A 24,910-nucleotide genomic window follows, 5' to 3' on the forward strand; every position below is an offset into this window, starting at 1 on the left:
AATCATTAGATCTGGAGATATTTACGTTTAAAGTTAAAGTATGAACTTTTTAACATGCTTAAATGCAAATATCTTGGGATCTACTGATCCATTTTTTATAAATTTAGGCTCTTTGGAAAGCCCTTGATCTGGTCTATATGAACAAAAAATGAGCTTGCCGATTGGATCACTGGATCTTGAGATATTTACGTTTTAAGTTGAGATACAAATTTTTAATATATATAGTAAGTGCTAAGAATTATATTAATTTAAAAGAAATATTTACCAAATTATAGTATAATAACATTAAATAAAAATTTTTTAATACTCATTTTCAATTTACTGTATATTATATAGTATTTTGTATAATAAAAATGTAATAAAATTAATATTTTAATTAAAGGTAGACAAATCAGCCCATATGATTTTTAATTAATTTAACAAAAAAATTTTGCAAAATATTTTTTCAAAGTAATTATAATTAAAAAATGTTTTTATACCATTTTTTATTATAGGATTAGACTAAAATAAGCTGGTTTAGTATTTCAGCCTTAATAGGTATTCCAAGTTTTTATAGAATTTATATATTAATTTAAGTGCAGAATTGCGGTAATTTTATTATTTTAAAGGTAGCCAAATTTTCTTATCATATATATTCCTGTTTTTAAGTGATCTAATAATTGAATTTTAGTGAATTTAGACTTATTAGATTTGATGAATCTAATGATAGTAAAATCATATTTTTAGCATCAATATTAACCGAATTATTGTTAAAATGCATTTTATTATATATTATTTCTGAGTTGTATGAGAGATGTTCAGGAAGGATTCCATTTACTTATAATAAAAATTACTATAGAAAATTAGTTCTTTACTAATAGTTTTTACCTTACTTTTTTCTTAAATTCTATTGGTTAATAAGCTAAAAAGAAAAAAATCATAATAATATAATATAAAATTTTTTTTTATAATAGGATTTGCAAAAAAATTTATATATGATTTTTATCTTAAGCCTAAAAGTAACCTATTTTATAAGTAAGTGGATCCTGTTCAAGATCCTAGTCTAGTCCTGAATTATCTTTTTAATATAAATTGAACTGAACTGAAATAAACTAATTTTTCAGTTTGATTTTAGGTTATAGTACTCAACCTGGATCAATTTGGACCATTTAGAATCTTACATATTAATTATAAATAAAAGTTATATAATATATTAAAAAAAAATACCTGAAAAAATAATTTTACAAAAAAAATTATACATTTATATGCAAAATAATAAGTTTATTATGTACATGTGTCAAATTTACATCTTAAAATATATGAAATTTTATTTTACATATTGTATTATTTACATTAAAAACATATAATTTTTAGCTTTTAAAGTTGTTTTAAAGACATATTTGAAATATTTTAATATTTTTATTATTAAAAACAAGTGAAAGTTGAAAAAAATCTGTTACAGAAATATAGTTATCCCTTAAATGATAACTATTGTTCTAAATTCTGCAGAATTTTCAGGATTTTTGCAGAGAATTCCATGGAATTTCATTGTATTATGGTTTAGATTAACATATGAGTAGTGGTAAATCACAGCCAAATTTAGCTGCAAAACACTTTAAGGGATAATAAATCATACTTGTCAAAAAGTTTTATAAAATGAAGAAAAATATTGTATTTATAGTGGTATTTCCTTTTGTGAAATGGATGGAAACTTATTTTGAGTATAAGATGTAAAAAATGCTTTTTTTTATTATTACTATTAATTTCAAATTTTATTAGTAATGCAATACTAATCTTAGACAAATTGGCAATTAATATAATTAATGATATTTTAAATAGAGTTTCAAACAGGTTAGGTGATTTTAGGTAACCTATCAGGCTGACCTGAAAATTTTAGGTCAAGTTAACAAATCTTAACTCAATTTCAGCCTTTCAGGTCAGGTTAAAGTTTTAATCTAATCTAATTTACCTGTTGATCTGAAAATAAAAATATTAAAGTGTAGTTTTATAAAAAAATACCATTATGATATATTTTTTTTATTTGTATTTATAAAAAAAATACTGAAATGGCATTTTTTCATATTAATTTATAAGGAAAAAAAAAATGCTTATTTAGCATTTTTTTATATTTTAAATATAATTAATATATAAAAATACTATAAAAATACTTTGATAAATATCTTACCACTCAGTGATTATAAAAGCATGAAATACAACTCATTTGATTCATCTCAGTAAGGCGAATCAAATGGTACTAGTTTTGCATTTTTAAGTATGATAGATGATGAAATATTTAATAAAATATAAAATAGAATAGTAAATGAAAATGAATAATGCCAATGTGTGATATAACTCAACTTCTATCACGTCTAAAAATGCAAAACTGGTACCATTTGATATTTTGATTTGTCTTATTGAGACGAATCAAATAAGCTGTGTTTCATATTTTTACAATCACTAGGTAGTAAGATATTTAACAAATATGTAAAATACTGATTTATTAATATTTTATTAAATATTTCATCATCTATCATATCTAGAAATGCAAAACTAGTACCATACTACCATTTGACTCGTCTTACTAAGATGAATTAAATGAGCTATGTTTCATATTTCTATGATCACTAAATGCTGAGATATTAGTATTTTTTATATTTATTATAAATATTTTCAGGTTAAATAGGTTAGGTCAGGTTAGAAAAGTTACCTGACCTAACCCATTCAGAACTCTAATTTTAAATACTAAATTAGAGTAAATTATTTATATGCTATCATTATAATATTATCATAATATAAAAATAATAGTATTACATATAGTAACATATTAAATAATAATTAAAAGAAGGAGTAATTGTTATTATTTTTAATTATATACAAATAATAAAAAATATGCTAATTTGTTTAATATTTTTATTTATTTTAATTATTTAATTATTTTTTTAATTACGTGATACGTCAAAATTGTATGAAATCATGTCTATAATAGTATTTTAATTCATTTATCTATAATCTGTATTTGTAGATAGATATCTACTATTTACGGTTAATTGAATAGGATTTTTTAAACAGATATGAATAATAAATGGATATTAGAGAATATCTGTAATAGATCATTTAGATTATCTGTATCACTAATGAATTATCCAAATATTATTATATGAATTTTTTTAATTTTATTAGATTCTTCAGTTTTTTGACCACCTATCTTCAGAGACAATAATTAGGTTAACTTTTTTTATTTCTTTTCTTCTTTACTTTTTTTTTATTTCTTTTTACTAATTTTATTTTTCTTCTTTAGATCTTTTAGTTCTTCAGCTACTTAAACTTTAAAGACATCTAGTAAATTTCCATATTTTAGATTATTAAAGAATTTCTAAATAGATCTATTAAAATATTAAAATAATCTTCAATTTATCATTACAGATATCTGAATTGTATTTTATTAGACAGATCAGATTGATAGGTGACGGATATTAAATAGATTAGATTGACATATCTGTGAATTGAAATACTAGTCCATGATTTATGTCACTTGAGACTGCATTACCATTAACTAAAAAGAATGATTTACCTATATTTCATCATTAATTATATTAGTAATAATATATATTTTATATTTATAGCATTAATATTATTGGAGTTATTGCAATTTAAAATCCGCAACTATTTAAAATCATGTAATATAATATAATTTCAGCCAATTTTGATTTTAATTTAACTTTAAGCTTTCAAAACTGAAATATTTTGACTTTTGACTTTAATTTTGATTTTAAATACAGTATTATCATTTATATTATTTAAACATTAGATACTTATTAGATTAATATATATAAAATATATATTTAAATAGCTAGCATTATTTTAAATGATATTATTACTGTAATTTTAGAATAGAAATTATAGTTTCTTATAATTTATTATAAGAAAAAGACTTTATACTTTATTTTTTAATTTTCTTAATATAAATATTCATTTAAAATATTTTCAAAAAAAAAACTAAATTTAAAATTTAATAAATTTAATTTATTATAATTCCAAATTCTATATAATTTTATATAGTAAAATATAATTTATTTTATTATAATTTTAAATTATTTTTTGAAAGTCTATTCTTTTTTTCAAATATATAATATAATATAATTTAAAATTATATGATTATTACAAAAAAAAAAAAATTCCAAAAAATTTATAGATCACTTTATTGTTTTTGAATAAATTTTTTTGTCTACTGATTTTTATTTGCAATTATATTTTGTATTACCCTCTTTATATTTACTAAAAAAAAACTAATCTTTAATACAAATTAATTCTAATCTTTTTTTAATATTATTTATAAAATTTAGAAAATTTGGGAAGAAAAAAAAAAAATTTACTTACAAATATATATATTAACCTGAAAAAGTATAGACAGGTAAATAATTTTTTTATATTCTAATAAATAATATAAAGAAACCAAAACCATTGTTATATAGAACATTTTTGAACTTCATAACTAGTTGTACCACCCCAAATATAACCTTCACATTGTGCAATAACATAAAACCATATGGAAGAAAAACCACTCACACATTCACCGTCAGTAACATATTGAGTTATTGTGTATTTTACATCATCTTTAAAATAACAAATCACAGGTGATCCCATACATGGTTGACTATGAACGTTACCATCGCTAGTTGTGATAGTTTTTGGATTACTATATGGTGATTTCGTAAAAGTAGTATTACATCCAGTTACTTGTCTCGTTTTAAGTGTAGAAACCGGAGAAGTTGGTGAAAGTGGAAAAGAGAAATATGCATATGGAAAAATCATAATAAGAAATCCAAATATTATGGTTAACCGAAACATTTTTTTTTTTGTTATAAAGAGTTTCAAAAGCAGACACTCATGAAAATAGAAAAAAAAGAAAATGAATTTTTTTTTTATAGGTCTATTTATAGCGAAATTGTTGATTCGATGATGCAAAGTTCATTATGAAAATAAAAATAAATGAAGTAAATGAAATAATAGAATTTGTAATGAAAAAGCCATAAAATATATTTTCATATCAGTGAAATTTATTGCGGAATAAGGAAATAGATTTTCGATATTTAACTAAAATAAAAACCTGTTTCTTTCAAAGTTCAAACTTTCGAATCAATAATTGCATTTTAAAAAAAGATCATACTGTATTATATTCTCTCATAATCTTAAAAATTACCCGCCGGTGTTTTTATAATATCTATCATTCCTATCGTTCCTATGGTTACATGAATCAGCCATGAGACATGTATTATGCTTTTTTGGTGTTCCTTGTTACACGGTTAGGCTAATAAAAAGAAATTTTGTTATTTCTTTATTAATATTTTTCAATTATAAAAAATTTTTTTAGGAATAAAATTCAGTGCATAGTAACGTAGTAGATAAACTGAATCTTCTATTGTTGTGTATCGTTACTTTTGGGAATAATCAAAAAAAAAAAAAAAAAAAAAGTAAAAATATCTTTGGTTAAAACAAAACAAAAAAAAAATAGAAATTTGAAACAATTGATAATCCTCTTTTGGAAATAAAAATAAAAATCCTCCTTTTGATTTTTCCGAAAACAAATACGTCATATATGAGATTTGTGTGCGATGTCCAAGAATACTTCTCTGATATTTTTAAAATTTTCTATTCTTAATACTTTCTCCGAGGATCTACAAACAATGGATTATGTCAAGCCAAGAATTTTTAGGGCTGAGTTTTTTTTTTTTTTTTACAAAAAATCTAGTAGTGATGAAAATTCCAGTCCGATATTAACCTTTCATTATGCGAGAGCAAAGGTGAATATGCTCGCAACTCCGCTTTATCCGTAAGTTTTCTCAAAACGAATAGTTTCTCATGAAATGTGGCGTAGAAATGTATATCGGTTCACAATTTTCATGTGAATGAAAAATATACCAATAAATTTTGTTTTTACGAATTAGTTAATTTAATAATAAATGACATTACTTATTTTATTCATTCTTATGCATGTTGTAGATCTTTTAGTATTTAAATGGTACATTAAAAATTTTTTTTTTATTTATATATTAACCTAGTCTCGTTATTTTATTTTAATTAATCTGTCCATTTTTTTACTAGTAATTAAAAAAAATTCAACCCTTTCCTTTTTAAACTTCTTTTACTCTTTCATAAAAAGAAAAAACAATGTTGAAAAGAGATCAACCTTCATATTTTTCAACCTCAAAGATAAAAGATTACTCTTACGATAGTTTTCGTACAAAATCAAAAATCGGCAGACAAAAGAGTACACCAAGATTAAGAAATAATGATGATAATAATGAGAATAATAAATCTTTAAGAAGACATTCTATTCATTCTGTTTCAAGATTAAGTATGCAATCAAATCTAAGAGATTCTTCAAGTGATATTAGAATGATTTATGATTATTATCACTTTAATCAATCTAATTTGAGAAAAGATGAGAAATTCTCTTCTAATGTTGATAAATATGGTTTTGTAACATCAGAAGGAAAAAAAATAAAGGTTATTCCGACTCAAGAAAAAAAACGTGATAAAAAAGATGCAAAACGTTCTCTAAAATGGGCTCATTGGGTTTCTAATAATAAATTAGTGGTCCGTTCTGGAAATTTTGGTATTTCTTCTTATAAATTTCCTTGGGATTCTAAATTTTTTAAAAGGATAAGTAAAGGAATTCCTGATTCTTGGAGAAGTCCTGTATGGTATTATTTAGCTACTAATGGAAGTACCGATACTGAATTTGATGAAGATTTAGTTAAAACTTATAAAGTAAGAATGATTTGTGTGTGTTTGTGTATGTATATGTGTGTTTTATTTTTATCTAATTCTTTCTTTTTTTTAATTTTAGGATCTTTTGAAATTACCTTCAGCGCACGAAAGGCAAATTGATTTGGATATACCAAGAACATTACATTCACATATAATGTTTCGTACAAGATATGGTCCAGGACAAAGAGCTTTATTTGATGTCTTAAGAGCTTTTTCTAATTATGATGAACAAGTTGGTTATTGTCAAGGAATGACTAATATAGCTACCATATTATTAATGTATTATACTGAAGAGGTATGTTGTTAATTATGATTTAATAGTATGTATGAAAAAAGTTTTCTTTGATGAATATCTAATTAAATTTTTCTTTTAGTATGCATTTATAATGTTGACTAAAATGTTTACAAAGTGTAATTTACATGATTTATATATACCTGGGTTTCCTGCTTTAATGGAAAGTTTTTATGTTCAAGAAAAATTAATGAATAAGTACGCTTATAAAATATTCGTTCATTTTGTAAGTATTTTATCGTTTAATATATTTAGTTGTGATATTATTATCATCATTACTTAGTATATTTTTTTTATTTATTAATATAGAAAAATTTACAAATATCAAGTACAGCCTATGCTACAAGATGGTATATTACTTTATTTACAAGTGATGTCGTACCTCATCATACTTTATTAAGAATATGGGATTTATTAATGTTATATGGTTTTGATATATTATATTTTGTTGCTGTTGCCCTTTTAAAATATAATGAAGGTGAGTTTTTTTATGCAAAAATTCATTTTTATTGTTATCCGGAGCTAAATTTTATTTTTTATTCTTTTAGCAATATTACTTTCATCTGATTTTGATCGCGCTTTAACAATGTTATCCTCATCTATTAAAGTTACTGATGATGATAAATTAACAAAAAAAATTAGAAAAATGTATAATAAGAAAGGAACACAGAAATTAATCGTTAATCTTAAAGAAGAATATAGAAATCAATCTCATTTATCAATTTAAATACATATACATATCATCATTTATCATCATTATCATCATCATCATTATTATTAATTAGCATTCTTTAATTTATTTGATTTTTTTTTTTATCGTCAAATGTAATTATTTCATCAAATGCAATTGAATCACTCAAGAAAGAATCTACAATCTACATTAGTTAGCATCAAATCATCATGAACATTTGGAGGGTAGAAGGATAAAAGGGTAAAAACAAAGGGGAAGATAATTGAATCAGATGTTGATAATATAACTGTATTTGATTTGGAGTACAGCTGTAAGATAAGAATTTGAAGAATTTGATTTGTAAGTTTAGTTATATACAGTATAATGGTATATCAAGATTTAATCATACATTAATTTTGATTGTAAATAATGAGGAAGGTGTGCGGATTATTCGAATTAGTCCAACGCACAACGCATGCGATATTGCGATACGAATGGATACGAATGGATGGGGAACATTTATTTTGATGTTGTTGTTGTCACTTTTGATGTTGTATCTGTTATTTAACTTTGGTGTTGTCAATTTTTGATGTTGTAACTGATTATTCTGCAAATAAAATGGTCACAATGCTTGGAATTTAAAAATAAATGAAATGTACATTTTTATTATAAGACGTACATTAATAAGACAATAAAATAATTCATAGAAATTATTATAGATTCTATATCGGGGAAAAAAATAAAAAAAATAAATAAATATAGAAATTACAGTAAACATGTACATACATATATACGAAAATAGAAACCAATCACCCTTCCCCCTTCCCCCCTTATATTAATTCAACGGGTGTTACCATTGCCCTCCTATAATAATACATATTAAATAAATTCTACGGAAAATAATTGATGAAATCTTACTTTTTTACCATCATAATTTTTCGTGTCCCATTGCTTAATAATTAAATTCTTATTAATTTCATTAGAATAATCTTTTAATAAATTTAACGTATTTAATTTATCACCACATATGTTAATACTTAATTGTTTCAAATTTCCATTATTATTATGATTATTATAATAATTAAATAAGAAATCTTTAAATTCATCTTCAGTAAAATAATAATATGAAGTAATAAATAATTTTTTTAAATTATTAGAAATTAAATTTCCCATTCTCTTAAAAACTTGACCAATAGTTAAATGATCTATTGAAATAACATTATAATAATCATGATTATTATTATTATTTTCATCATAAATAATTAATTCTTTTAATTTATTACAATTTTCTAATATTTTCAAAATTTTTTCAAAAGTATATTCCGATAAACTAATTTCAAGAAATTTTAATTGATTACAATTTAAATAAATTAAAGGAATTATATTTGAATAATTAATTAATAAATCCATATCTTTAATAATGATTTTTTCTAAATTTGATTCATTTGAAAATATTTGATTAAAAATATTCTTAGGTAATATGGATTTAATAATTTTTAATGATTTTAATTTAGTAAAAGAATGAATAGAATTGGTACCAATCGAATTAATCGAACCAATAGGATTAATATAATAATCAATTAAATCGATTGAATTAATTGAATTAATATTAATATTATTAATATTAATATTATAATTATTATCATTATTATAATTATTATTAATATTAATAATATTAGAACCAATAGAATCGATAGATTCATAAGAATCGACAGAATCGACAGTATCTTCAATAGAATCGTTCTCTTCAATTTCACTTGATTCAATAATTAATTCTTCTAAATTATTACATGAAGAAAGAATTTTGATTGGTAAAATCTTATTAAATAAACAATAAGATATTTTAACATAATTTAAATTTGAATGTCCTTTTAATGAAAGAAATAAATCCGAAAAATCTTGTTTAATTAAGAAATTCAATTCAAGATTACGTAACTTTCTTTGTGAAACGAGGAGTTTTTTTAAACAATCCAAATTATCATCGATTAATTCGAAATTTTCCAATTTGATTTCTAAAATATTTTTACAAGATTTAATTAATTCAATAAATAATTTTTTATAAGGAAAATTATATCTTCCATTACATTTAAAAGATTGTAAATTGGAAAAAGAAAGATTTGAAGAAGAAGGAGAAGAAGGAGAAGAAGTAATGGTAAAATAATTTAAAGGAATATAATCACAAAAACATTTCTTTTTTGGTATAGAAAAATCAAAATATTTTATATTTGAATTATAAATGATTAAATTAAATAATTCAATTATAATAGGTAAAATTTTTGATTTTATAAAATATTTTGAAGGATGATTAGGATTTGAATTATTATTAGTAGTACATAAAGTACATAAAGTAAAATTTTCAGGAATTTCTTCAAAAATTTTATAATCAATTTCATCAATTTCATTATTATTTATTTCAACTTTCCAAAATTCTAAACATGCTTCATATAATTTAAGATAATGAAATTCTTTAATAAATGATAAATAATTATAATTAATATTTCTTTTTTGATTATTATTGTTATTATTAATTGATTTTAATCCCAATTGATTTAAAAATTGATTAGGTAGAAATGAAAAAAAAATTCGAAATTGTTGTACTTGTTTAATATGAAGTTTTTCTTTATTATGAACATCATCATAAATAAAAGGTTTACTCCATAAAAAAGGAAGAGCATTATAACTCCAAGATCTTGATACTAAAGCGCAAGATAATAAAAATTTTGGATAAAATACTGGATAATATAAATAAGAAAATATTATTTCAAGTATCTCTGGAATAACAATCATTTTGTAGTAATAAGTGTAATAAATGTAGTAATAAATGTAGTAATAAATTTAGTAATAAATGTAGTAATAAGTGTAGTAATAAGTGTAATAATAAGTGTAATAATAAGTATAGTAATAAGTGTGCTAATAAGTGTAGTAATAGCCTAATAGGTGTGTAGTAATGGGTGTAGTTATAGTTATCGTAAAGTTATCGTAAAGTTATCATGAAGTTTGAAGTTATCGTGGAGTTTTTATAATTTCACTTTAAAGTTACTCGCGTTTTGAGGCGTAATCCAGCGTAATCCTAAAAAGAGACAATTCATTTAAACCATTTTATTTTTTAATTAGTAAACAATATATTTTTAAATGAATGTAAATCTTTTCCATTTTATGATTCTTAATTAGTCATTTTTAATTTTCTTTTAAATAACAATGACAAAATGATCATTTATTCATTTACTCATCACGTATTTTAACATTTGGATCATCGATGAACGAAATAACTCCTTAGATCCGAAAAAAATTATATAAATAATTATTAATCTTGTATTTCTTTTTCTGCAATTTACTATATATAAATTTTTCGTAATGTTTTAAATAATTAGGATAATTTCTTAACCGATTTTCCGAATTTCGCATCTTTTATTTTTCCTTTCTGAATTTGGGAACTTTGTGTAACTTTCACGTCAAAAGATAAAGTGTGCTGCTTTATCATTTATCATTTCATATTTCATATGATAATTATATATCATATCTTGTAGATCTATAAGTTGTCAAATTTCAACCTTTACCGATTTGGGAAGAAATAAAAATTTTCTTTTCTTTTTTTTTTCTTTTTTTTTTATTTTTTATTTTTTAATCTAAAAAAATTTATTTAAAAAAAAATAATCATGCCATATCAACCTTTACCAATTGAATGTATCTCTCATATTTTTGAAAGTTTTCAAGATAATAAAAATCTTTATACTTGTTTATTAGTAAATAGATTTTGGTGTAGAATCGCTATACCTATATTATATAAAACTCCATTTACAAGAAACCAAGAAAGAAATAAATCTCAACAATCAAAAATTATTTCAACTTATCTTTCTTGTTTAAGTAATGAAGAAAAAATTCATTTAATGAAAAATAGTAATAATAAAATTTTAATACCTTTAAATAATAATCAATTATTTGATTATCCTGTTTATTTAGAAGAATTTTGTAATTTATCATTACAAGATATGATAATTCATTGGATAATTCTTATGATAAAACAAGATTTTTCTATTGAACAAAGAAAAATTTTTCATTTAATTAATAATATTTTATATCCTTTATTAATAAGTAAAAGTAAAAATCTTTCATATTTAAATCTTATTAACGTTAATTCTAATAATGATAATAATAATAATAATCATTTTCATTTTGATATTCCTGATATTTTCACTTTTTTCGCTTTTACTCCTGGTTTAACAAATATTACTAGATTAGATTTTAAATTATATAAAAATAATTCAAATTTATTATTAAATATTATCAATTTATTTGATATTATTCCTTCTTTATGTAAAAATATTCAATTAATTAATTTTAATTCTAAATTATCTTTTAATGATAATGATAATCGAATCACTTTACGTAAGGCTCTTTGTGGAATTATTAGAAATCAAAGGGATCTTAAAAAATTATATTTAAGATTTAAAGGTGAAACTTTAAATAATATAATTATGCCTACATTAGAATTACAATCTATTAATTTAACTCATTTATATTTTAAAAAGTTAAGATTAAATGATGATGTGATGGATTCTTTGGCAAATTTCTTATCTTTAAAAGTACTTGGATTTGAATCTTGTTATATTATTACTACAAGTGATAATCAAGATCGTTATAATGATAATTTTATTACTAATAATTCAAATTTTCAACTTGAAAAATTATATTTGGTGGAAAATATGTCAAGACATATGATTTCTGATATTAAATGTTTAATTATTCGTTATTTTAGTATTTCTTTACAAGAATTAATTTTAGATGAATTAAATTCTGATATAGTTAAAATTATATCAAATTTTTGTTCAAATATTAAAAGATTAATTTTATTAGCAACAGAATATGAGAGTATTGATCTTTATAATCTTTTAATTAATTTAAAATATTTAAAAAATTTAACTTTATGGTATGTAAATGAACATACTATAAAAGTTTTAGGAAATTATTTACCTAATACTTTATTACATCTTAGTTTTATTCATTTAATTTGTTTACCTTTTAATGATTTTTTAAAAGATTGTAATATTCCTTTAGAATCTATAGAAATTTTTAATTTAATTATGAATTCAAATAATTCAAATTCAAGTGACCATTTTAAACCTATAAGTGATTATATTAAGATTCATTATAATCATTTAAAAGTAATTTATTTTGGTAAGAATTGTGATATAAGTAATGAGGATCTTGAAGAGATTAAAGATTATGTTAATGTAAAATTAATAGATAATTATGACCATTTTCCATCAAAGTTCAATTAGAAGATCCGATGATTTCGATGGTGAGTTACTGAGTTATGTAGTTATGTAGTTATATAGTTGTAGTTATGTAGTTATGTGCCTGAGACCTGGGTTTCTGGGTTGATGGTGCGGGTTTTGGTGTCACTCTATGGACGATGGATTGGTGTCACTTGATGAGTTGATGTTAGTGTCACTCGTACTTGATATCACTCTATGAGTTTGGTGTTACTCTCTATGAGTTAATAATAATAATATATTCGATGGGTTAATTAATATCACTCAATGAGTTGGTGTCACTTGATGGGTTTGATGTTCACTTCAATATTTTAATATAGTCGGGAAATTTTTGATTTCATTTAGTTTATTTAGTGTAACCTTTTTAATAATTTATCATTATACAATTCGTGGTTTATTTATTTATTGGATTGATCAGTCCCTTATATATAATTATACTTTTTAAAATATTTCTTATTCTTTTTTTTTTTCATATTTCAGATTATCAATTTTTTTTCAATAAAAATAGATGATTTATTAGTTTATTTTTTCTTGGTATCCAAATTTACTATTTCTTGATGGAAAGTTTATATATATATCATTCATATATATGAGTCATATATTAGGCTACGAATTCCCATTGATAAAAAAAAAAAGTGACGAAAAAAAGTGACGAAGAAAAGTGACGAAGAAAAGTGACGAAGAAAAGTGACGAAAAAAGGTGACGAAAAATTTGGGTTTCACTTCATTCGGCAAAAATTCACGTTAATGGTATACTTGGGTGGCGAATTATTACGGTACATTACACCAATTCGGCATTACATCGATGTAATACTGGCGTAATACTTTTTTAATGTGGTGTAATAAATTTCACTATTACGCTGCTCTAAAATGCCGAGTTATCTGGAACAAATTACGCCCCATATATACTTGTACGTAAAAAATCACGTTCACGTGGGTATATTTATTAATTTATTTGTTTTTTTTATTATGATTATTAATATACATTGTTTTACTTTTACGGGAAAGTATGATCTTAAATTCAATTAAAGTTTGATTATATTATCATATTAAAAAGTTATAGCTTCAAATTTGATTTTTTTTGTTTAAGGAAAATTAGGATCGGGAATACAAAAAGATGCTACCAATTTTTGGATGATTAATATTAAAAGATGTGTTTATCACATGATTTTTTTTAAAAAAAATTTCAATTTTTTTATATTGTATAATTAAGAAATTTTCAACAGAATATTTTTAAAAAATAAACAATTTTTAATTAAAAAAAGGTGAAAAATGTTTATTTTATTTTAATAAAGTAATTTTTTATTAAGTAATTTTAATTGAATATATATTAAATATATAAATTTTATAATAAGTAAATCCTATTGTAATCTTATCAATTACCATTTTTTACATTCGGCATTAGATACAGTATTTATAATTATAAATATTTGTTTTAATTATATCAAATCTGAATTTAGCACTACGCAGTTGCAATTATAAGATATTTATTTTTAATTATCAAACCTGAATTTAGCACTACACAATTGCAATTGTATTTATATCAAATCTGAATTTACCACTACACAGTTGCAATTTTACATTATAAATATTTATTATATCAAATCTACTACACACTATATTTCAAATTCTACTCATGTTTTAAATTAAAACCTTCACATGTATTTTTATATATCGTTTCAGCTAATTCTTCGGGATTCTCATCACGAATTGAAGCTAATACATGTAACACTTGCCTACATTACATATAATAAATTTATTAATTATCAATCAAGTCATCTTAGTATAAATATGAAATAATAAATCATCAATATTTACCCGATACAACAAGGTTCATTACGTCCTTTAACCATAAATCCCAATTCGAATTTTTCCTTCTTACGTGTTGGAGGTTTATATAACAACTCTTCTTCTTTCGATAAATTTAAATGTTTATACGAAGCATGCGTGGGTCTAATATCACACCATGGCGCATCTACCCAAATTAAATGTGAGATATATGAAATACAACCAATACAACCAATACAACCTTACCAGTTTCTAACATTAACTTTTCTATTGGGACTTTTTTCGCCACTTCAAGATTTTCATGTGTTTTCAATGAACTTAAATAATGATGATAAAAGATTATTAAAACAATTTATGTGATGTGAACATGTTAAAAGATTAAGAATTAAAAATTTTCTAACCATCCATTAATTCCAAGATACAAATCTAAAGAAACAGCACGTTCCATTTCCTCCATTGTGCAAGTAATTGAATGCATAATTCCATTTTTGAATCTATGTCTATGCTTTTGAATCAAATGTATTTTCATGTCATAATTAAGGTACATATATTAAAGTAAGAATTATTATCTATTAATACGAAATAAAAGGATATCCATAAAATCATTTCCAGTATTACGATTATGAAGAAACATTGGAAGTCCAGTTTCTTCGGCCAAATCAAATTGACGTTCAAAATATCTATATTAAAAGTGTGCTTTAATAAGTTTAATTAAATTCACAATATCATCATAAAATAATTTATGAAATAATATACTTCAACTGTGTTGCTTTTGGACAAAAATAAAGTCGATCATAGTCTACCAAAAGTTGATCAAATGTGAGTATTAGATTTTATTAAAAGGTTAATAATAAATATCATTCTTACCAAGTCCACATTCTCCAATTGCTACAACTTTGTCACTAGATTTTGCAATATTTAAGAGTTTTTGATAATATCCATCTGGTCCTTCAGGATCTTTTTCAAATTCTTTACAACGCGTTGGATGACAACCAACAGTCATAAACAGATTTTCTGTAAATTCAGTGATGAAAAGAATTTTATAATCATTTAATAATGATATAATAGTGTAATAATAATGTTAAATCATATAATAATGTAATAATGTTAAATCTTTAAATTATCATTAATTCTAACATACCATAAGTATTAACTAATTTAATGGCCTCTTCAGCCTCCTTTACTGTTCCAGCAGTTACTATGATTTTTTCTACACCAGCATTTCTAGTTCGTTGTAGCATTTCCTTAAAATCACCTAAATTTACCAAATTTTTTACCGGATTCTATTAAAAATTAATTTGATAAAACCTAATTATCAATAAATATATTTACCAGTATGAGCTTGAACACCACGATAAACTCCATTAAAAATAGGATCCGTCAAATTGGCACCAATTTCTTTATAAAAAAAATAACATTGCTCAATTAATTATATAGTGACATATATAATTATTCTTTGGAAATATATAAATTAATATTTTATACCAATAAATCGAATTCCTTTCGACATGGTTTCTTGCTAAAAAAAAAGGTACGGTACTGTGTAACGGTCAATCAGGTTTTTTGACCTGTGGCTTTGATCATCATGATTCATCGCGTCGCGTTATATAACGATATATAATAATTACAAATAATTTTTCATAATGCCCATAAATACTGAAGATCTTAGATTCTTTGCTGAAGATGAGCTTGTTACTGTAGAGCCTTTCTTCAAGGAAGAGACTTTGATACTTTCTGGTGTAAGCATTTTCTACTCTATTTTTTTATTTATTTTAATTAGTTATTATATCGATTAAATATTAAAATATAAACAATTTGAAGAGATCTTTTGGTCCTTTTGAACCACCCAAAAAACTTGAAATACCGCTTTGGGCAGCTTTAGCACTGAAAGGAGAAAAACAATGTAAAATATTTTCTCCGGAATGCTTGACAACCGGTGAGTTTTGTTATTTTGATAACTCAATTATGATATTTACATATTTTTATGTGAAATATCTTCTTATTTTGATATAAGAATTTCTCGAACATCGGTTAGAACTTGAGAATTCTATGGACGATTACGGAAATAAACCACTCAGTAAATTTCCAAAATATTTTATTGAATTTTCAAAAATTTTATTGGAAAAGTAAGTAATTTATGAATCGAATTTAAATATTTAAATATAAAAAGTTAATTGAAATGATAATTTAGGGCAGAAGATGATATAGAAAATCCAGCTAGAGTACGGTATCTCTTACAAAAACTTAAAGAAGTAAGAGAAAATAAAATTGAAAAACAATTAAATGAATTAGATGTTAATGGTCTTAAGGTAAATTTATTATCATTGAAATTTATTTATTTAAAATATTGTTCAAATAAACTTATTAACATTTTAATCTTTAGATGAAAAATCTCACTACAAGTGAAGTTCACAAAATAAGACCCACTTTCGTAATGTCTCTTGAGGGAATAAGACAATTGGATGGTGTTAGGAAAGAAGTTCCCAAAGGACCTTCTGTAAGAGTAAATGGAGTTAATGGAGTTAATGGAACTAATGGCATGCAAGGTATTGAAGACTTTTCGCAGCTGAGAGGAAATGATATTAATATCGAAGATTATGTAATGGAGTTAGATGATACAATAGTATATGATTAAAATTAGAAATTAGCACTGCGCCATTGTTTGTATTTAAGTCATGTGCTGTGTTTGTTTTTCAATGTTATCCTGATTTAGATTTGATCGTCTACCTTATGATAATAATGACATAATTATATTTATAATTATGATATCATGTATCATTAAAAAATGTGTATAAAAACTCGTTAAATTTCATCAATTAAATACATCAATCATCGTTTTTTCCCACAAATTCTTAAGACTTTTTCTCAAATAAAAATTTAAAACTTACTTTTTTTTTCAAGAAAATCATATCAAAGATGTCAGATGAAGCTCGTGTTATTTACAGACCAAAAAATACTCGTGAAGAATATTTCGTTTTTGCATATCCTGATGAGGTACAATTAAAAAAAATAAATAATTTTTTTCTTTTTTTCAAGGTTTGAACATATCTTTTTAATTCTTAGGTTACGAAATGGCGAAAAGATAAATCAATTCCACTTACTGATGTGATTCAAAGTTTGTTTTGATTACATTTTTTTTCTGTTTCTTTAGACCTTGTTATATTCATAAAATGCATGAATTCTTTAACGCGTATCATTATTAATATAATAATAGCGTTTGATGTATTTGAATCACCAAATGGTAGCGAAGGTATGGCTGGTCGTGCCTCAAAACAGTCACTTGAAAATATTTTCAACACATCGAAAGATACGGAAGTTATAAACTATATTCTCGAACATGGTATTATTCAAAATCATCGTAAAGGTTCTAAAGAATATAGTAAGTTTGTCAATATCATTTTAATATTTTTTTGTATTTATATATTCTTTATTAATATAATCTGTTTTTAATCGTTTGACTATTTTTAGATACTACAAATGAGTCGCGTGGTAAAGGTGCTTCGACAAATGAAAGTGCTATCGGAATTCATAATTAAATTATGGATGAAATTCAATCGTAATACTTTTTGTTTGGGTTGCTGGTTGCAAATAATGGCTGAAACTATAAAATTTTTTTATATACCTTTTTTCTTTTATAAATTTACTTAACAGTAGTAGTTATTATGTATGCGCAAAAAAAATACATTAATTTGCAATATAAATAAATAAGAAATACAAATTTTGATAGTAATGCATTTATTGAATTTGTGATCGGGTTATGCCAATATTTAATATTTTATGATAATTATAAAGTTCTATAACAGATAATGTTTGTTTATTAATGACTTCGCCACCACTGGTACTTAACACCATAGTATGTGTTTTCATGGCCTAAATTTAGGGATAAGTAGGATAAGTAGTTTGAAAGCAATTTAACAATTTTGAAATTTGTTAATTACAGATGAGTCGAATAACTTTCCTCTAATAAGTAGTAACTTGAAATTGGTTATAATTAAAAAATTATTTCATTGATCTCATAATTCTGGCCAAAATTATTTATACAATTTCAATGTAAAATATATAACGAATTTGTACGGTTCACAAGTCTAGCCTGAATTATAAGACATTATGTTTAGGAAATGGGTATATATATATATATATATATATATATTCAATAAATTTAATTGTCAATAAAGAAAAATGATCTCCTAAATGAGTAATTGTTTCGACAAAATGAGCGATTGTTTCGAACTACTTTGGAACGAACTGAAAATAACCACAATGCATCTAACTCCGCTGTAAAACAATCACTAAAAAAGACACCTACAAAAAAAAAAGCAATTTCTGGCTCAAAGAAAAACAGCGAAACAACATCCAGTCATTAATCGAGGATGTTTAAGTTACACCCTAAAAATTACATTGCTGACCACTAAAAATATCGATTTCTCATTATAGACAAGTTGAATTGCTTAGTTTAATTAAACTTGGTTAAAAGAATGATATAATATATATATATAGTAGAACATAATACAAATACCGTATACTTCCGATATTAAGCACCTCACCCCACGAAAATAAGCACCCCTGGCCAGAATTATGAAAATTTGGCCTACGTTATGCTGTTGCTGGCCAGCATTACGGTCAAAAAAGGGTGCTTAATTTCGGAAGTATACGGTATATGATATATACATTTAATTCACTAACGGTTTTAATGATTTTTAATGATGTAATTTTTATTTTTTATGTAATCAAATGATGGAACTTATTTATATAATTGACAAACAAATAATCAAATAGATAATCTAATATATAATGAATGATATAATGTATAATGCGATAATTATTACTTACTATACATAGGATGCTGATGCACATTTTAACCATAAAATACCTAATACCGGATAATTCACCATTCTAAGCTTATATTTTCAATTCCTTCAACATTTGCTTTCATTAAATCAAATCTTTCAGAATTAATCATTGAAGTATAAGAACTCGTCTTTTTTCTACATTCTGGAGGAGCAATTAAAAATATTTTTGCTCTAGTACATACAATTTTATCTAAAATACCAGGTATACCACTAAGAGCGAATTCTTTAATATTCATATTATTCCCGAATTGATCAGTTGGAGTAAAATTGAACCAACTAAAGAAATTAACATTATCTCTTAAAATATCAATAGCTTTCCCATGATATTCTTGTTTAATATCATGAAATGAAAAGGATTGTCGTAAAGAATCTTTTAAAGGATAATCGGTAGCAAAATAAATATTTTTGGTATTATAAACTTTTTTTAAATCTTCTAAACGTGAAATTAATTTTTCTGCACATTTTGGCATATTTAAAGGATTTCCTAATTCCATTCTCCATTGAATTGCTATATATGGTTTTATATGTTGAGATATTTTAATAGCTTTATTAATTATATGAGGAGAATATTCTAAATGAGGTATATGATTTGGAAATAATGGATAAATGAAATTTTGTTCCATTAATAAAATTTCAGTATTATTAAATAATTTTAAATTATTAATAATAAAATTTGATAAATTTTCTAAACTTTGATCATTTTTCCAATAACGTCCACCTATAGTTAAATTATAATTATAATTATAATTATTATTATTATCAAAATCCATTTCATCAATTTCATCAAAACATAAACCTTTTTTTGTTATATTATTATTATTTGATTGATCTTTAATAAAATCATGAAATTTTCTATTACGATTTTCTTGAATAATTATATGTTGATAAGAAGGTTTTTTATTTTTTTGTGATTTTATCCATTTATAAAATTGTTTTTGTGTCATCAATTTTAAATTAGGAAAATTTCTTTGAAGGGATTCTATTAAATAATAATAATTAAATGGATATTCTAAACATGATCCAATTCTTGATTTACCAACATTTGGTAAAATCAATATACGATCAAGTTTTTGTGCCATTTGAGCATATTGAATCATATGTTTTTGAGCTTTTGATTCTTGTTCCGATATTTTATATGGAAATAAGAATTTACATTTTGAAAATTCACAAAAATATGTTTCATTAGAATATGATTCATTAAATATATAATTATCTTGTATTTTACTTTGTGAAGGTAATTGAACAGTGAAAAATATTGTTAGAATCCAAGTTAAACTAATCGAAAAAATTATTATTATAATTGTTTCTTTTTTTATCATTTTCTCTTTTGTTTTATAATAAATATTTGCAAAATAATAAATAATCTCAAAAAAGTCGTGAAGCATATATATATATATATATATATATATATATTAAAAATATATATTTTATCTACATTATTACCTAATTCTGACGTTTACTTACCATTGTGATCATTGTGATACCGTCCTGTCGTCATAACCTCTGCCAAGAGCACCCCCGTTTTGTGGGCGCGGTTTTTTTGTATCACGGGGGTGACAAATAAATTTTTGACACTAAAAAAAAACAAGTCCCTCAGATACTTAATGTTTTTGAACTCGTGGCTGCACGTGATCATGTGATACTTAAATGTCACTTGTTCCTTATATGGCGAAGATCGACACAAACCGCGCCCACAAAACGGAGGTGCCTGCCAAGACTAAAAAATCATAAAGAATCTCGGTTTTGAAACAAAATAACAAACGGCTAATGAATAATGATTAAAACATTGTAAATTGCTTGATTAAGTATTTAAATAACTTTATTAAGTAAATTAAGTAAACAATTTGATAATTTTTAATTGTTTAATATTTTAGTAGTTTAGCCAAGATGTATGATAAATGAGAATAATTAATAGTCTAATCTGTCAAACATAAAGATATATATTATCTAATAATTATGAAACTAATGACATACGAATTTATTATCGATAAAAAGATAGAATGATAAAGGCCGCATACATAAATTCATAAATTACAAATTTCCAAAAATATATATGTATCATTTAATTTATAAAGAAGCTGTTTTATCATTAAATTCTTGCTCTAACCGTTTTTTAATATGAAGATAAAAAGATTCGAATATATTCCTGTCTTTTCCATTTGTCCATGAAATTATTACTCTTGTGTTACTAATACTCACATCCAAAGGTTCCGGTTCCAGATTGCACGTAAATTCGAATAAATTTTCATCCCCTGCTTTCTGAGTTATAGGAGTTTTTTGTGCTTCCGTTTTAGCTTTAGCTCTTCTTGCAGCACGTGACCAAGTATTGATTTGTGCACTACCATAAAATGTATTAGATTCTTCGTTCCATTGTCCAGTAACCTCCAATTCATCGAAGAGATTTCGCAAAAACTTAAAAATTTCTCCCACGTTTGTCGGTAGAACAACACTAAATTCGCTTTTTGGTGGCGCCGACCTTCTAAGTTTCTTGGAAACAGGTTGCGAGCCACTCTTAAGAAAAAAAAAAAAAATTAGAAATTATTTCTCAGATCGTTGTTTAATTGTTTAATAAAATGAAAAATTCGAAATATATACAAAAGTTGGACGTTGACTTCCAAATGACCACCCTATTCCCCATCTTCGTGTAAGTCCTTGACAAAATTCAGTTACTACGTAGTTATCTATCTTAATATATAAAGAAAAAAAAAACATATTAAAATCTTCAGTTTTAATTAAATTAATAGAGAAATAAATGATATATACTCCTGATTTTTTCAATTCACAGACTATTTTGTTAACCGTTTCTAATCGTCCAATTTTTGATGTATACCAACTAAATTTAAAGTATTATCCAAAATATCAATTAAGCATCTCTTAAAAAAAGCATCTAATTGTTACTTTCGTGAATTAATATTACGTACCGAATTTTTGTTCGTAAGATCAAACTTTCCTCTAGAATATCCTTAATAAATTGAAACTCGCCACCCGGTGTAAACATTTCATTAGATGATCCGGTGCATACCTAACAATAATACCTTCCTATTAATTATTATATTTTTTCAAGTGATTTTATAACAAAAGGAAAACTTATTAATACCGAATGAGAGCTGGTTATTTTGCTCTCAACTCCTTTTTCGTATTGCTCTTGATTCTCGTAAAATGGTGGATTACACATACAAAATGAAAATCTAAATCCAAATATAAAAAAAAATGTAAGAATAAAATAACAAGTAATAATCATATACAGGATATTTACTTGATAGTTGTATCCTTTATCATGTTTTCGTTTAGAAGGATTTTCTTGTCTGTTTTATTGCGACGCACTGTAATTTTATCATCCAAGTTATTTCGATGCACATTGTCTTTCGCATACTTAACAGCCTTTTTATCGATATCTAGTTCACGTAATAAAAATGTTAAGGCAATATGCATACAGGTAGATGCTGAATCTTTAAGCATTTACCGGTAGCTAAAAATACCCAATTCTTATTTAATGTACATCCTAGCAATGGATAAATACAAGAAGCTCCAGTACCACTAGAAATCAACACGAATATATTAGCTCATTATTCAAGAAATACAAACCAATGTTCATTTGACACTTACATATCGATTCCATGTACAGTATTTTTACCCAATTCTTCGTGAGATTCTGTCGATGATATCAAATCCTCTATCCAGTGGATATAATTCAGTCTTTAATTTAAACAAATATATTTTTGAGATATCCGAAATTCCGATCCAGTGAAAACCAAGGATTAAAATATGTACCTGCTTGGAATCTTTTAAATATTACAAGTTAATAAATGACAAGTAAATTCGACATTAACTGTAATCGAAATTAATTACCGGAGGACATAAAGTATCTAGGGGAATGTCTAGAAATAGATTAAAGTCTTCACGTAACAGACAGTATGTAAGCTCACTAACAAAAAATTTCTATTAAAATTAATTGTTAAAATAAATTAATAATATATCAACCCATTTTCTTACCGAGCTGCCTCTGGGTTTTTATAATCGATATAAGGTTTACCCTCTTTGGAATAATTCACACTATAAATAGTCGCGATAAATTTTATAGACTATTGAAAAATTAGTATTAAAATTTAATAAATTACTTACAAAGGATAAAAGGACGGATATTTAAATGCAAGAACAGAAAAGTCTGGAGGATTATCCTTATATTTGTTACGAGGGTGCATTTTATTGGGACTAAAAAGATCACTTTCGGTGCTCTCGGAATGTGACCTTTTGCCTAATAATTCCTTTGGGGCGGACTTAGCATTTAACGAAAATTTATCCTTATGTCTGTTACGAGGCATTTTATAAAGATTACTAAGATCTTCAGTTTCAGTACTCTTAAATGCGGTCTTTTGCCCAATACACCTTTAGTTAACAAATTCCTTTGAGGAAGACGGTGTTTGAACAAATCATTTAGAAAATGTCCAATTTATTAAATAATCACATGAAGATAATGAAGATAATCTTCAAATTTCATTGGCTAAAATAAATACATATGTATGCTATTGATCACGTGATTAAATATATACGCGTTAATTTTCAATTTCACTTCTTGTTTCTTTCTTTCCTTTTTTGAAGTCTCTTTAATTTTTTTGCTGAATACTATTAAGTAATAACAATAAAATAAAATTAGTACAAGTTAATTATATAATTAGTTGTTAAAATAAATTTTGAACTTACAATAGTAATTAATTTTTCTTGTCTTTCTTTCTCTTCCAATCTTTGTTTTCTTTTCAAAGCAATTTCAAGCTTTCTCTAATATAAAGTTGAAACCAAATTTAACTTTATAAACTACATATATATATTTCAATTAAAAAACCTAATTAATTTAATACCTTTTTTTCTGCTTCTCTTTCTTCCTTCATTTCTTTTTCTAACATCTTTAAAGCTTCTCTTTCGTTTCGTTCTTTTAGTTTTTCATTCCAATTTTTACGCAAGCTGCGTGGTAATTGTGAACGACGAGTAGCCGTTTTTGGATGTTTCCATGTTTTACCTATAAGTTATATTATAATTTAAAAAATACTTATAATTTATATTAATGAAAATTAAGTTCAAATATTTGTTTGTTACCTGATACTCTGCGCGTTATAGAAAGTTTTTTGATATTAGTTGAAGCTGAAGGTTCCGTATTAGGAGTAGGATCTGAATGTTTATCTAAATTCATTTTTTTTGTATATTAAAGTATATTAAAAAAAAAAATTTTTTGATTAATCTGATATTTATATATTATTGGGTGTTACAGATTACTGTATGCATCTTCATGAAT

The 24,910-nt window shown here is 24.0% G+C and overlaps 11 protein-coding genes across 11 annotated transcripts; 4 read left to right on the forward strand and 7 right to left on the reverse strand.

Annotated features, from left to right (window-relative positions):
- Positions 1 to 4,154: 4,154 nt before the first annotated feature.
- Positions 4,155 to 4,890, reverse strand: OCT59_008862 (uncharacterized protein). The gene has a single exon (XM_025312513.2). The coding sequence runs from the start codon at positions 4,825 to 4,827 to the stop codon at positions 4,444 to 4,446; it is 384 nt and encodes a 127-aa protein (XP_025189407.1). The 5' UTR covers positions 4,828 to 4,890; the 3' UTR covers positions 4,155 to 4,443.
- A 1,257-nt stretch (positions 4,891 to 6,147) lies between these two features.
- On the forward strand, positions 6,148 to 7,769 carry OCT59_008863 (uncharacterized protein; the record flags this gene model as incomplete). The annotated part of the gene is made up of 5 exons (XM_025312514.2): positions 6,148 to 6,750; positions 6,830 to 7,045; positions 7,125 to 7,268; positions 7,352 to 7,520; positions 7,591 to 7,769. 5 exons carry the CDS (start codon positions 6,148 to 6,150, stop codon positions 7,767 to 7,769), a joined length of 1,311 nt encoding a protein of 436 aa, XP_025189408.2.
- Positions 7,770 to 7,894: 125 nt separating this feature from the next.
- Positions 7,895 to 10,499, reverse strand: OCT59_008864 (uncharacterized protein; the record flags this gene model as incomplete). The annotated part of the gene is made up of 3 exons (XM_066133164.1): positions 7,895 to 8,041; positions 8,122 to 8,319; positions 8,631 to 10,499. 3 exons carry the CDS (start codon positions 10,497 to 10,499, stop codon positions 7,895 to 7,897), a joined length of 2,214 nt encoding a protein of 737 aa, XP_065999636.1.
- Positions 10,500 to 11,368: 869 nt separating this feature from the next.
- OCT59_008865 (uncharacterized protein) lies at positions 11,369 to 12,991 on the forward strand (the record flags this gene model as incomplete). The annotated part of the gene is made up of 1 exon (XM_066133165.1): positions 11,369 to 12,991. The coding sequence occupies one exon, from the start codon at positions 11,369 to 11,371 to the stop codon at positions 12,989 to 12,991; it is 1,623 nt and encodes a 540-aa protein (XP_065999637.1).
- A 1,624-nt stretch (positions 12,992 to 14,615) lies between these two features.
- Positions 14,616 to 15,230, reverse strand: OCT59_008866 (uncharacterized protein; the record flags this gene model as incomplete). The annotated part of the gene is made up of 4 exons (XM_066133166.1): positions 14,616 to 14,721; positions 14,804 to 14,960; positions 15,020 to 15,090; positions 15,175 to 15,230. The coding sequence occupies 4 exons, from the start codon at positions 15,228 to 15,230 to the stop codon at positions 14,616 to 14,618; spliced, it is 390 nt and encodes a 129-aa protein (XP_065999638.1).
- A 108-nt stretch (positions 15,231 to 15,338) lies between these two features.
- Positions 15,339 to 16,283, reverse strand: OCT59_008867 (uncharacterized protein; the record flags this gene model as incomplete). The annotated part of the gene is made up of 6 exons (XM_025329846.2): positions 15,339 to 15,453; positions 15,530 to 15,572; positions 15,641 to 15,787; positions 15,915 to 16,028; positions 16,106 to 16,171; positions 16,259 to 16,283. The coding sequence occupies 6 exons, from the start codon at positions 16,281 to 16,283 to the stop codon at positions 15,339 to 15,341; spliced, it is 510 nt and encodes a 169-aa protein (XP_025189412.2).
- Positions 16,284 to 16,368: 85 nt separating this feature from the next.
- Positions 16,369 to 17,622, forward strand: OCT59_008868 (uncharacterized protein). The gene is made up of 5 exons (XM_025309778.2): positions 16,369 to 16,512; positions 16,595 to 16,709; positions 16,788 to 16,899; positions 16,965 to 17,082; positions 17,157 to 17,622. Exons 1-5 carry the CDS (start codon positions 16,417 to 16,419, stop codon positions 17,406 to 17,408), a joined length of 693 nt encoding a protein of 230 aa, XP_025189413.1. The 5' UTR covers positions 16,369 to 16,416; the 3' UTR covers positions 17,409 to 17,622.
- On the forward strand, positions 17,598 to 18,790 carry OCT59_008869 (uncharacterized protein). Its single transcript, XM_025312518.2, has 4 exons — positions 17,598 to 17,767; positions 17,837 to 17,888; positions 17,988 to 18,152; positions 18,242 to 18,790. Exons 1-4 carry the CDS (start codon positions 17,690 to 17,692, stop codon positions 18,307 to 18,309), a joined length of 363 nt encoding a protein of 120 aa, XP_025189414.1. The 5' UTR covers positions 17,598 to 17,689; the 3' UTR covers positions 18,310 to 18,790.
- Positions 18,791 to 19,459: 669 nt separating this feature from the next.
- On the reverse strand, positions 19,460 to 20,999 carry OCT59_008870 (uncharacterized protein). Its single transcript, XM_025312519.2, has one exon. The coding sequence runs from the start codon at positions 20,940 to 20,942 to the stop codon at positions 19,659 to 19,661; it is 1,284 nt and encodes a 427-aa protein (XP_025189415.2). The 5' UTR covers positions 20,943 to 20,999; the 3' UTR covers positions 19,460 to 19,658.
- Positions 21,000 to 21,563: 564 nt separating this feature from the next.
- Positions 21,564 to 23,945, reverse strand: OCT59_008871 (uncharacterized protein; the record flags this gene model as incomplete). Its single annotated transcript, XM_066133167.1, has 12 exons — positions 21,564 to 22,134; positions 22,219 to 22,308; positions 22,387 to 22,456; positions 22,545 to 22,645; positions 22,721 to 22,811; positions 22,880 to 23,018; positions 23,087 to 23,160; positions 23,230 to 23,319; positions 23,395 to 23,405; positions 23,473 to 23,548; positions 23,617 to 23,676; positions 23,746 to 23,945. 12 exons carry the CDS (start codon positions 23,943 to 23,945, stop codon positions 21,691 to 21,693), a joined length of 1,446 nt encoding a protein of 481 aa, XP_065999639.1. The 3' UTR covers positions 21,564 to 21,690.
- A 29-nt stretch (positions 23,946 to 23,974) lies between these two features.
- Positions 23,975 to 24,829, reverse strand: OCT59_008872 (uncharacterized protein). The gene is made up of 4 exons (XM_025309779.2): positions 24,715 to 24,829; positions 24,480 to 24,637; positions 24,325 to 24,399; positions 23,975 to 24,246 (listed from the first exon to the last, which is right to left on the reverse strand). Exons 1-4 carry the CDS (start codon positions 24,806 to 24,808, stop codon positions 24,190 to 24,192), a joined length of 384 nt encoding a protein of 127 aa, XP_025189417.1. The 5' UTR covers positions 24,809 to 24,829; the 3' UTR covers positions 23,975 to 24,189.
- Positions 24,830 to 24,910: the final 81 nt, after the last annotated feature.

The sequence above is a fragment of the Rhizophagus irregularis genome, chromosome 17 (genome assembly GCF_026210795.1).
Source record: "Rhizophagus irregularis chromosome 17, complete sequence".
NCBI lineage: Eukaryota > Fungi > Glomeromycota > Glomeromycetes > Glomerales > Glomeraceae > Rhizophagus > Rhizophagus irregularis.